At 52.2% G+C, this 11094-nt stretch overlaps 2 protein-coding genes across 2 annotated transcripts; both read left to right on the top strand.

Moving 5' to 3' along the window:
* Positions 1-279: 279 nt before the first annotated feature.
* On the top strand, positions 280-2595 carry LOC105303292 (mastin-like). Its single transcript, XM_011376824.1, has 6 exons — positions 280-284; positions 386-446; positions 634-811; positions 1021-1292; positions 1910-2055; positions 2143-2595. Exons 1-6 carry the CDS (start codon positions 282-284, stop codon positions 2305-2307), a joined length of 825 nt encoding a protein of 274 aa, XP_011375126.1. The 5' UTR covers positions 280-281; the 3' UTR covers positions 2308-2595.
* A 4441-nt stretch (positions 2596-7036) lies between these two features.
* Positions 7037-9651, top strand: LOC105303291 (mastin-like). Its single transcript, XM_011376823.1, has 5 exons — positions 7037-7097; positions 7251-7431; positions 7636-7910; positions 9217-9374; positions 9481-9651. Exons 1-5 carry the CDS (start codon positions 7037-7039, stop codon positions 9649-9651), a joined length of 846 nt encoding a protein of 281 aa, XP_011375125.1.
* The last annotated feature ends 1443 nt before the right edge of the window (positions 9652-11094 follow it).

The following is an 11094-nucleotide window of genomic DNA, read 5'->3' as shown; positions in this document are numbered from 1 at the left end:
AGAGCATCTTATTATTTTTTAAATTTTCCACATGCATACTGTCGATTTCGCTACTGATCTACCTCCAGCACCGAGTTCTCTGCTGGGCTCAGAGAAGACACTGAATATTTTTTATTTGACAGATAGCCTGCTGGTCATCATTGGTCCTACTGAAGGAATAAGCCCCGCCTCCTCCTATGCCCCACCCCAGAGGAGGGCTGGCTTCCCCCTTGCCTAGTTTCCAGGCTGGGAGGATAAAGGGGCTCAGAGGGGTCCAGGAGCAGAGGGCAGAGGGACCTGGCATGGTGAGGATGCTGTTTAGACCCCATCCTCTATTCCTAGTCCCCAGGGTCCCTGCCGCAGCTCTCCTCACCCTGGCCCTCCCCTATTCCCCTATCCCCTGCAGATGCTGTGGCTGCTGTTCCTCTCTCTTCCCTGCCTAGGGGGTTCTGCTCCTGTGACCTCAGGTGAGTCCTGACCTCCAAGGCTGTCCTGTCTCCAAAACCCTGACCCTGATCTCTCAGAGGCCAGCCCTGGGATGCAGTGGTGACCCCTAGATGAGAGTGGCCCTGGGGAGGGACTGAGCATGAGGGCCATGCTGAGCTCTGGGCAGGGGTGCCTGGGTCTCTGACGGTTCTTCCTCTGCTTCCCCAGATCTTGACCCAGGGACTGAGCTTGTGGGCATCATCGGGGGGCATGATGCCCCACCTGGGAAGTGGCCATGGCAGGTGGGCCTGTGGGTCAACCGAATAGGTAACCAATGGAAGCTGCGTTGTGGGGGCTCCCTCATCCACCCACAGTGGGTGCTGACTGCTGCCCACTGCATTCTAGGGTAAGTCCTCACCCTGCTGGCATGGAGTGGGAGGTGAACAGTGTTGGGAGGCATGTGATATGTGCTGTGGGCAGTTCCTGGACTTGGTAGCTGGAGACTCCCTGCAGGATTCAGCCGCCTGGAGTTACCTTGCCTTCTGAAGAAAAACTGGCTTACTTCTTGTTCCTCTGCCATGGCCTCTGAGAAGCTTCTGGTCTTCTATCCCCCAGGAGAGACCCAGTGCCTTTTAACTTTAAGGTCCAAGTAGGACGAGTGCGATCCTCGGATGATCACACTGTGAAGGTGGCTAAGGTCATCTGCCATCCCAAGTACAACGTTTCACAGAGAGGACCTGGTGGAGCGGATGTGGCACTTCTCAAACTGGTGGCTCCCGTGACACTGTCTAACCTAGTCAAGTGGGTAGCCCTCCCACCAGCATCATTCACGGTACCCCCAGGCAGGAGGTGCTGGGTGACTGGCTGGGGTGACATCAATTCCTCAGGTAAGGATCAGGACGATGAGTTTGGGGGAAGATGCAGTGGAGTGTTGGCCAAGCTTTATAGATGAGGCATCAGCTGGGGTTCCTCTTGGGGTCTCCTTTGGATGTGGGAGGTGAGTGGCTCAAGAGGACTTGGTTAAGGAGCAGAGACCAGAGCAACAAGAGCAAAGCCAGACCATGAGCTTTTCTTTGCCTTTACTCTGCACCATGCCCTGCATGAGCCTTTATGTGGACCCCCTGTTTTTGTGGATCTCCCATTCTCCATGTGGTCTTGATGGTGGGATGGAAAACGAAGCAAGAGAACTTGAGCAACTTGCTCAAGGATCCACTATTAAATGGACAAAGTCAAATTTGACACCAGCATCTGCACTTCTTGGGGGAAAGAATTTGCTCTGGGTTTTCCAGATAAAAATATCTGGGGGTAAAATATTCAATTCCTCCATTTCTCTTCTGAGCTTGGTACTCACACTATCAGCCTGGAATGAACCTAGAGATTCAGAGTCTTGGGTAACCCAAAAGGTACCTCTGGGGGCACTGAGGCTCAGCATGTGGTTTAGAGCACATGACTTGTGACTGTCTGCCTGCTCAGGACCAAAGGTTCACATGACTTCTTTCCACAGTGCCGTTGCCCCCTCCCTACCATCTGCAGGAGGTGGAGGTCCCAATTAGGGCGGATGAGTTCTGCAGGTGTCAATACCGCAAGATCAACCGGTTTATCAAGGATGATATGCTGTGTGCAGGGAGCGAGGGCCAGGATTCCTGCCAGGTGAGACCTTCTCAGACCATGGCCTCTGTCCATCACTCCTGCTTGCAGGGACCCTGATTATTGATCATCTGTCTATTCTCTCCACAGGGAGACTCTGGGGGCCCCCTGGTCTGTAACTGGAGGGGCACCTGGTTCCAGGTGGGAGTGGTGAGTTGGGGAGAGGGATGTGGTCTTCCCAACTTCCCCGGAGTCTACACCCGAGTGACATACTACTTGTCCTGGATCTACCGCTACGTCCACTCCTCTCCTTGAGCTATGGGCAGAAACAAGGATGCTGTCAGCATGAGTTGAAGACAAGCCCTCCAGGGTGTTTGGGGGACCTTTACTACTCCTTCCCCAAGGCCAGCTCTTCATTGCACCTAGTGTCCTCCTCCATTTCCCTGCTCTGAGACTCTCCTGCCCCTAAGACCTCCCTCAGCATCTTGTCTCTTCCTTGACAGCCATAAAACAGAGGAGGTACTGTGCCCTGAAGTGGGGCCGGGGTGGGAGGAGCATTCCAGGACCCCTGCCTCCTGACTGTTCTCTGTAGCTCATTAAACTGCATGAAAAGCAGGCTCTAGACTGAGTGTACTTACTTATGGGTGTGGCCAAAGAAGCTTGTGGGTGGGATCTTTCTGGTGGGGATACCCATACCCAGGCTATGGAAGGTGCATAGCGGAGGCATGGGCAACTGTGACTGCAGCCTGGCAGAGGGCAGGTGGGTGCATTCTCTTGGCTGGGGTGGAGGATGAATTTTCTGCCTCGGGTTTGAAACCAGGGCATGGAAGACTGCTCTAAGGACTGTACTGTTTCAGGCCTGGGACTCCCTGCCCTTCATCCTTCCTCCTCCAATTGCAATCAGTATGTAACTGATATTTTAAATAACTCGGACTTGGCAGCGTAAAAGCAGAAAGCATTGTTTTTCGTTGTCGCCACTGCTCTTTCTGACCAGTGTGCCTAATTCTCTTTTTCCAATTTGACCAACTTCTTGAGCTGATCAAAGATGGGATGGAATGTCCATCTGCTCCAACATAGAACTTCAATCTCTCATTCTGAGCAGCTCATGACAAGGCAGAACCTGCAGGGGGCTGGAGACAAGTCCAGTTTCCCCTTCTTCCCTTCCTAAGTTCTCCCACTCTCTCTGCTCCTGGGTCATTGATTGGAGGCAGCCAGAGAGGGGAGATGAAGAGGCAGAACTTCTTCCTCCACTGATATCATTCTCCCAGTGTTGGCGTCCTCTGCATCAGTTCTTCCAGTGGGTGGGAAGGGCCTCCAGTGAACCTGCAAAGCTTCTCTGTTTTGAATCCAGGAAGTGAGAAGTCAGTTCTGAAGGCCGCCCCCTATCCTGAGGCAGTGATGTGTTTGTTCACCGTTCACCGTACATTAAGATTTGGGAGGAATTGTTGGTGCATGGCTGGGATGGGCTCCTGCACCTGCAGATTGGGGCCAGGACACACAGGAGCCCTTTGTGCCTGATGCAGCTTTGTATTGTGGATGAGGGGGCTCCACACCCTTCAGAGACAGGCTGGTCTCTGCAGTCTGCTTTCTGGGATGTGAAAAATCTTTCAGATCTTTAAGGGACCACGTCTCCCTGAGACAAGGGAGAGAGCAGTCCTCTCCTCTGCCTGTGACCTGCGTGCCTGGGGGGAGATTTAGATGAAGCTCCAAGTCAGTGGCTATGGAGCCGCTTCCCCCATGTGCCCAGGGACTGAAGTCTGGATTTCCTGGGAGCCAGGAGCTCTCTAGAAAGACCTTTTACTCGGAAAATGAGGCCTGAGACTCAGCTGGAATGCACCACTCTGCAGATGGCCCTCCTTGGGGGTCTGCCTGGCCCAGGGATTAAGGAGGGGGCTGACATAAACCCAGTCTAGAGATACCCCTCTCAGTAATCCAGGCACATGTTCTACGGGAGTGCCTGCCCTGTCAATGGGGCCATGTTAACGGGGGATGCCAGGTGACTACTCAGGAATCCATGTAGATCTAGTTTACCTTCTGCCTGCCAGAATGGGTGCTGGTATGCTTGCCTTGCAACTGGGTTCTGTGGGATTACAAATCCCTTTGTAGCCGGTGAAAGGGTTTTCCTCCACTGATGAGGGATGTAGTCAAAACTTTAGTGTTTTCAGGATTAAGAATGAGGGTCTGAGAGACCCAGGGACTAGGGCTCCCAAGAGAGGGAGAAGGGTCCTAGGATCTGGTGTTGGAAGGAGGGCTGGGCCTTTGGGGCAATTGGCTGTTTGGGGGCAGAATTGGATGACAGTGCTGAATTGACTGAGCAGGCCTAAGAGAGAAGTGCTTGGGACTAAGAAAGGTGGGGACCCCTTACCCAAGGAGACAAGAAGCCTGAACCTGGGGCTGTGTCCATAGGCATGGCTGCAGGGTAGACCCTGGGACTCTCCCTCCTGAGATTGGGCACAGGGCTCCTGCCCTCTTACCTTGGTTGGAATCGCTGCCAGAGCACCTCCATCTCCTGGGCTCAGCCGAGATGCAAGGTGGGCTGGGCCAGGATGCCCAGGTCTCTGAGATGTCTTATGACTGAACCCTGGGCCAGCAGATGTGGATGGTGGGGGGAGCTGAGCCAGGGCCAAGTCAGTGCCCATGGGGACTCTGGAGTGGGACCTCTTCCCCTTCTCTGGGGTGAGCAAAAGACACCTTCCTGGCTTCTAAAGAAGATTCTATCCAGCTTCTAAAGAAGATTATATCTAGGTCCACGCCTTTCCTTTGAGGTGGAAAAACACACCTCAGAGTCACTATCATGCTTTCTCACCTTGCTAGTGTCCTGGGGCCATTGTAACAAAGGCCCACAGACTGGGTGGGGGGAAACTTAAAACAAAAGAAATTCATCTTCTTACAGTCTGGAGGCCAGAAGTCGGAAATTGAGGTGTCACGGGGCCAAGCCCACTCTGAGGTTCTGGTGGGGAGGATCCTTCTTTCCTCTTCCAGCTTCTGCCTGTCACACAGCCACTTCCTCTGTGTCTCTCTGTGTCCTCACCCCTTCTTACAAGGGCACTTGTCATTGGATTTAGGGTCCGCTCTACTTCAATCTGACCTCGTCTTAACTAACTACATCTGCAACGACCCTATTTCCAAATAAGGTCAGTTTCTGAGGTTTCGGCTCTCACCGGTCCACATCGATCTGATCTGCCACATTGGTGAGAGTATGTGCTAATCAGGCTGTGTGCTCCCAGGAAGGGGAGATCAATCCTGGCAATATTTACTTGCCACATTAAAGATTTAGGAGTCCCACCGTCCAGCACATAGGGGCACCTCCTTCAAAATAACAAACCTACGATGATATTTGCACCTCTCACACGAAGCACCATGCTCCATGCCTCAGAGTGCTCCTCCAGCCTGTGCAGCTGGTGACATGAAAGGCTGCCAGTTCTGAGTGGTTCCCAGTGCTAGAATAGGCTCTACTGCAGGTCCAGGCTGTCTCTTGCACCACAGGACCCAGCAGACACGATGGAGTTAAAGGTATTCGTGGTGGGCAAGCTCCACGGTGGGGAGTGCTAACGTAGGCCCACACCACCTGCATCGAGAAATATTATTGAGATGTAAGTTACATCTTGCGCCTGGGCACATTGAGTTCCTTTTGTCTAGAGGCTAGTGAGCAAGAAGTGTCCCTCTCTTGGTAGGGACAATGACATTGACCACCAGGAAGAGGAAAGGCTGCTGTGTCACAATGGGGGCAGGAGAGATGAGAGGCACTTGCTTGTCTCTTGGTACTCCCTCATCAATTGTGATGGCCTGAGAACCACCCAGCCTGAGAACTCCATGTGATCAGACAGAGCTCAGCCCTCAGGGATGGGGATCTGGGTCTTGCCACCAGGTGAGTGCCAGAGTCCACAGGTAGTAGCCAAGGGAGGATATAGAAATAGATAGTGAAGGGGGGACTGTTGGCCTCATTTGTACCCTGAGCCTCTCTTTCTGAGCTCTCCTGGGTAGAGAGATCCTTTGTAGTCCTCCAGCAGCTGTCCCCAGCACATGAGGCAGAGGAGGGTAGGCTGTGCTGGACACAGAGATGGGCCTCTAGGTCCCCCTTCGGGGTAGGACTTGCTGACCAGCATCTGGGAGGGCCAGAAGCTCTTTACGGCTGCCTCACCCCATCGTGTCCCTCTTGGCTAATCCAAGAGATTGTAAGGGCTGGCGTTTTGTTCCAGTGAGGGCTAGGGCTGCGGACACTGCGTCTCCCCGTGGGTCGGTCAAGGTGTTGTCAGCCCTGCATTATGCTCTGGCCTTTCCCTCTGCTCAGCTTTGTTTCATCCACCTGCCATCCAAAAACCTCTCCCCAGTTTGTACCCTGCATGTCATACACTGTCTCAGTACCAATTTCCAGAGAGTTCAGCTTTTAGAGCAAACAGTGTGCTGTGTCCCTCAGCTGGTGGCAGTGAGGGTGGCCATAGGCCACATGCCAGTTAGATGGTGGCAGTGAGGGTGGCAGCCTATAATATTCTAGTCCAATGGTGGCAGTGAAGGTGCTGGCTTGCAATGCTCTCGTCAGAGGGTGGCATGCTCCAGGCCGCCTCACAGAGTTCATTGGGTTCAGGGGGCTTCCCTGTGTCTAGAGTGGCCTGACACCTGGTGTCTGCTGCCCGCCTCATCCCACCGACTTGGGCCCGGGGCACCAGAGCTTCTTCTAGCAAACCTGCATCCTCTCTACACATTCGCTTCCACTGGCCTGCTTGTGTTTTGCAGCTGAGATCCTTGCAGCCAGGGTGTGGCTGTTGCCAGGTGATAGCCTGGTGGCAAGTCTGGTGGGAAGCAGGGCAAGGGCCCAGCAGGAGCTCTTCAGTGCCTGTTGATCAACTTACCAACCTCAGGACCTGAGAAAGGAGAAGCTTCACTTCCTGTGCTGGTGGATAAAAGGACTCAGAGAAGCCAGAGAGGAGTGGGAGGAGCATCCCATCAAGGTGAGGATGCTCTTGCTCAGACCCTGCTTTCTCCATCCCCACCCTAGGGTCCTGGCCCCTGGTGGCCTCACCCAAGCCCCCGCCTATCCCCGCAGATGCTGTGGCTGCTGTTCCTGACTCTCCCAGGCCTGGGGGTTTCTGTGCCTTTGTTCCCGGGTGAGTCCTGACTCCCCATCTCCATCTTCTGCCTCAGGCTGCTCAGACCCTCAGCACCAGCTCAGGGTGGGATTGATAGATCCACTCCTGGGAGGGACTAAGTGTGAGAAGCCATGCTGGAGTCTATGATAGCACTCCCTCTTTGCTTCCCAGATCCTGACCCAGAGAGGGAGAGGGGTGGCATTGTGGGGACACACAATGCCCCTACTGGGCGGTGGCCATGGCAGGTTAGTATCCGAAGATACAATAAGGAGCTTGAGCTGTGGCAGCACGTATGCGGGGGCTCCCTCATCCACCACCAGTGGGTGCTGACCGCTGCCCACTGCACCCAGCGGTGAGTCATAGAGCCCCATGCCCTTTTGATTGGGAGAATTGGGGCAAGGAACACAGAGAGGTGACAGGAAGTGTATTGTGGGCAGGAGTCTGAGTCCAGGGAAAGCTATTATTCTGTTAGTAGCCAGCTTAATTCTTGCTGCTGTGCCAAGCCTAGTCCTGTGCCCTGGTTTCCTCTGAGAAGCTCCTGGTCTCTCTCCTCCAGGGAGGACTTGGAGGCTTGTGGCTTCAGGGTCCAAGTTGGGCAACTGAGACTCTATGATCAAGACAAGCTGACAAAGGTGACTCAGATCATCTGCCACCCCAAGTTCAACCAGAGCCTGTCTGCTGAGGGTGGCGCAGACATTGCCCTGCTGAAACTGGAGGCCCCTGTGACACTCTCTGAGCATGTCAACCTGGTCACCCTCCCACCTGCCTCTCTAACAGTCCCTGTGAGGACGATGTGCTGGGTGACTGGCTGGGGTTACCTCAGACTTGGAGGTAAGGACACTTGTTGGGGTGTGTGGAGATGCTGGGTGGCCCTCTAGATGTATGGTTGTGGCTTTGCTGAAAATGCTGTATTCTCTGCAATTTGGGAGAATCTTTCACCTTCTTATTATGGTAAAATATACATGACAAAATTTTTACCATTTTAACCATTGTTAGGTGTACAAGTTAGCGGTGTTAAGTACATTCACCATGTTGTGTAACCATCACCACCATCCATCTCCAAAACTTTTTCATCTTCCCAAACAGAAGTTTTGTCCCCATTAAACACTAACTTTTCATTCCCCCGGCCTCTGGCAACCATGAACCTACTTTCCATCTTTATGGATTTACCTATTCTAGACATTTCATATAAATGCAATCATACAATGTGTGTTTTTTTGCGTGTCTGACTTCTTTCACTTAGCGTGGTGTTTTTAGGGTTCATTCACCTTATAACATGTGTCAGAACTTTATTCCTTTTTATGGCTGAATAATATTCCACTGTACAGATGGAATATTCTGTTTATTGATTCCTGAATTGATAGACTGTTTCTACCTTTTGGCTGTTGTGAATCATGCTGCTGTAAACCTGTGTGTACAAGCACCTGTTAGAGTACTTGTTTTCAATTCTTTGTGCCATATGCTAGGAGTGGAATTTCTGGGTCATGTGCTAATTCTATATTTGATTTTTGAGGGGGAATTCTCTTGTGAGCCTGAATGTTTGCAAGGCTGGGATTTCATGGTCAGGTTCATGGACACTGGGGACACGGGGCGTTTGTTCTCTGCCAGGCAGACAGGCCCTCCCATGACTCTCCCTGGGACCTCCCTATGCTGAGGTGGGTGTTTGGACCTCGGTTGTCCTTCTGAAGATGAGTAAACCCAGGAGTGAAAAGCTGGTGTCTGCCACAATCTCACGGTGTGCAGGTCCCTGAATCAGAATGGGAACCTAAACTCATCAGCTTAGAATAGTTTACTCCCTGTTGTAATGCATTCGTTTGGGGGTGGGTCCTTGATCCATTCCTTTTTCAGGAAAAAAATTTTTGGGAGAACAATGTCTCCTTGGTGCCTATCCTCAGGCATGAGAATCTCAGGCTTTGGCCAACGAAGTCCTGCATCCTGGAACCAAATGGGTTTAGTGGGTGTACGGAAGCCAAGTCCCACTATTAGGCGTAGCTGGTGTAGATGCCAGGGTCAGGGCCCACAGAGGGGCTCCCTGTGCCCTCCACTGATGGCAGCGAGAATGGAAAGAGTACCTGTGTTGTTGGGAAGAAGCAGGAGCCCAGACCAGCCCCGATCCTCAGCCAGCCCCTCCCCACAGTGCCGCTGCCTCCACCCTACCAGCTGCAGGAGGTGGTGGTCCCCATTGTGGGGAATGAAGTCTGTGACCGGCATTACCAGAACTCTTCAAACTACATCGGCCTGATCATCAAGGACGACATGCTGTGTGCTGGGAGCGAGGGCCAGGATTCCTGCCAGGTGAGACCTCTGGCCTGCCACCTGTCCTCTGTCCCCTTCTGGCCCATGGAATGAGACTCAGAAGCTCCATTGCAGTGGCACCTCTGAGTCCTGCCTCTCCCCACAGGGTGACTCTGGGGGCCCGCTGGTGTGTAGCTGGAATTGCACCTGGGTCCAGGTAGGGGTCGTGAGCTGGGGAGATATCTGTGGTCATCGTGACTTCCCTGGGGTGTATACCCGAGTGATGAGCTACGTGTCCTGGATCTGGCAGTATGTCCCTCTTTCCCCTGGACCCTAGATGGGGCCCAGGTGGGGTTCACATGATGATAAGACCCCCCCATAATTCTTTTCGACACCTCTGTTTCTTTCTCAATTTCAGGCTTGTCCTCTCAAACCTCCTCACCCTTCACCTCTCATTCCATAGTGCTAAGGCCCTCCTCCTCTCTTGGCCTGTCAGTTTCCCTGACCTTCAGGTGAGATAGAAAGATGCTCTAAAGGCTGATGTCTCTCACAGTGGGGTGGACCAGGGGTAAGAGGCTGGGTCCATGGTCTCCTGCTTACCCTCTGTTTCCTATTAAACTTGGAAAAGCTAGCTTCAGAGTGTGGCTTGGGATAATGGCATGGACTCACAGTGATCTTGGCCGAGGGAGCAGTGGGAGCCTCCCTTAGGGGTCTCTGGGCTCCAGGTCTCCATGACTGGGGGTGGGGAGGTTTTCTGGCTATCATTCCATGTGATGGCATTTCTGGGGGCTCAGGTCCTTGCCCCAGGGTCCCTCCTTTCCCATCCCTCCCTCCCTCACTCCTCCCTTCCTCTTTCTCTTCATTTTTCTTTTTTTCTTTTTCCTCTCCTCCCTCCTTTCCCCTTCTTTCTATTTCTCTTCCCTGATATTCTCTATTCTTCTTCCTCACTCATTCCCTACCTTTCTCTTCCCCTTTCCCTCCTTCCTTTAATTTCCTTTATCAAATGTTCTCAGTGTAAGCAAGGTCTTGGGAATAAGGAGTTCCCCGAGGTGGTTCCTGGGCTCCTAGAGCCCACAGGGAGGTGAGGACAGACGTACACATGCAGCTGCAGTGAGTGTGGGATGTGGTATGGAGGTGAATGCTGTAACAAAGCTGGAATAACACAGGATGTGGTCCTGCCAGCTTACACCTGTTGGAGAGAGTTTGACGGGCTGGGAAGCCAGGCCTGGCTCATGAAGCATGAGCAGGATGAGGATGAGGAGGAGGGTGCTCCAGGCAGGGAGACAGAGGTGGTGGGGACAGAGGGGTGAGCTTGGAATGAATGTGAGGGGCTGGAGGGTGAAGGGGCGGAAGGCTATGCTCAGAATGTGCTTGAATGTTGGCTTGTTCAGTTTTCAACATTAACACATCAGAAAAAAAAAAGAAGCCCATAAAATATGAAGGAATAATTAAGGTTCTGGTCAGATAGTTTGAGAGCCTCCAATTTCAGAGGCTTATTAGAGATCCAGAACCCCTTATTAGAAATTCAAAAAACTGGAAAAACTAACAATAGCATTTGTACATAGATATCCAAGAATTTTCCAGAATCAAAGAAAAATGTGAATCCTCAGTTGCAATGCCTTGTTAATATTCAGCAGAATAAATACAAATGTATCTTGTACCAAAACCCATTTTAGTAAAACTATAAAATATTAAAAGCCAGAAGAGACAAATGAAAGTTTAACTGAAAAAGAAATAACCATCCGACTCAGCAGACTTATGATCAGCAACAATAGATAGT

This window comes from Pteropus vampyrus, unplaced genomic scaffold (genome assembly GCF_000151845.1).
Source record: "Pteropus vampyrus isolate Shadow unplaced genomic scaffold, Pvam_2.0 Scaffold303, whole genome shotgun sequence".
Taxonomy (NCBI): domain Eukaryota; kingdom Metazoa; phylum Chordata; class Mammalia; order Chiroptera; family Pteropodidae; genus Pteropus; species Pteropus vampyrus.
Note: the sequence above shows the minus strand (reverse complement) of the source record. Positions and strands in the feature narration are given on the sequence as shown.

What these genes read in the sequence shown, in the direction of transcription:
- LOC105303292 (XM_011376824.1), top strand. An exon ending in GGGTGACATCAATTCCTCAG is followed by an intron (nt 1,293 to 1,909) that starts GTAAGGATCAGG and finishes TTCTTTCCACAG; the next exon opens with TGCCGTTGCCCCCTCCCTAC. An exon ending in AGGGCCAGGATTCCTGCCAG is followed by an intron (nt 2,056 to 2,142) that starts GTGAGACCTTCT and finishes TTCTCTCCACAG; the next exon opens with GGAGACTCTGGGGGCCCCCT.
- LOC105303291 (XM_011376823.1), top strand. Translation starts at nt 7,037, where the DNA reads ATGCTGTGGCTGCTGTTCCTGACTCTCCCAGGCCTGGGGGTTTCTGTG. An exon ending in GCTGCCCACTGCACCCAGCG is followed by an intron (nt 7,432 to 7,635) that starts GTGAGTCATAGA and finishes TCTCTCCTCCAG; the next exon opens with GGAGGACTTGGAGGCTTGTG. An exon ending in GGGTTACCTCAGACTTGGAG is followed by an intron (nt 7,911 to 9,216) that starts GTAAGGACACTT and finishes CCCTCCCCACAG; the next exon opens with TGCCGCTGCCTCCACCCTAC.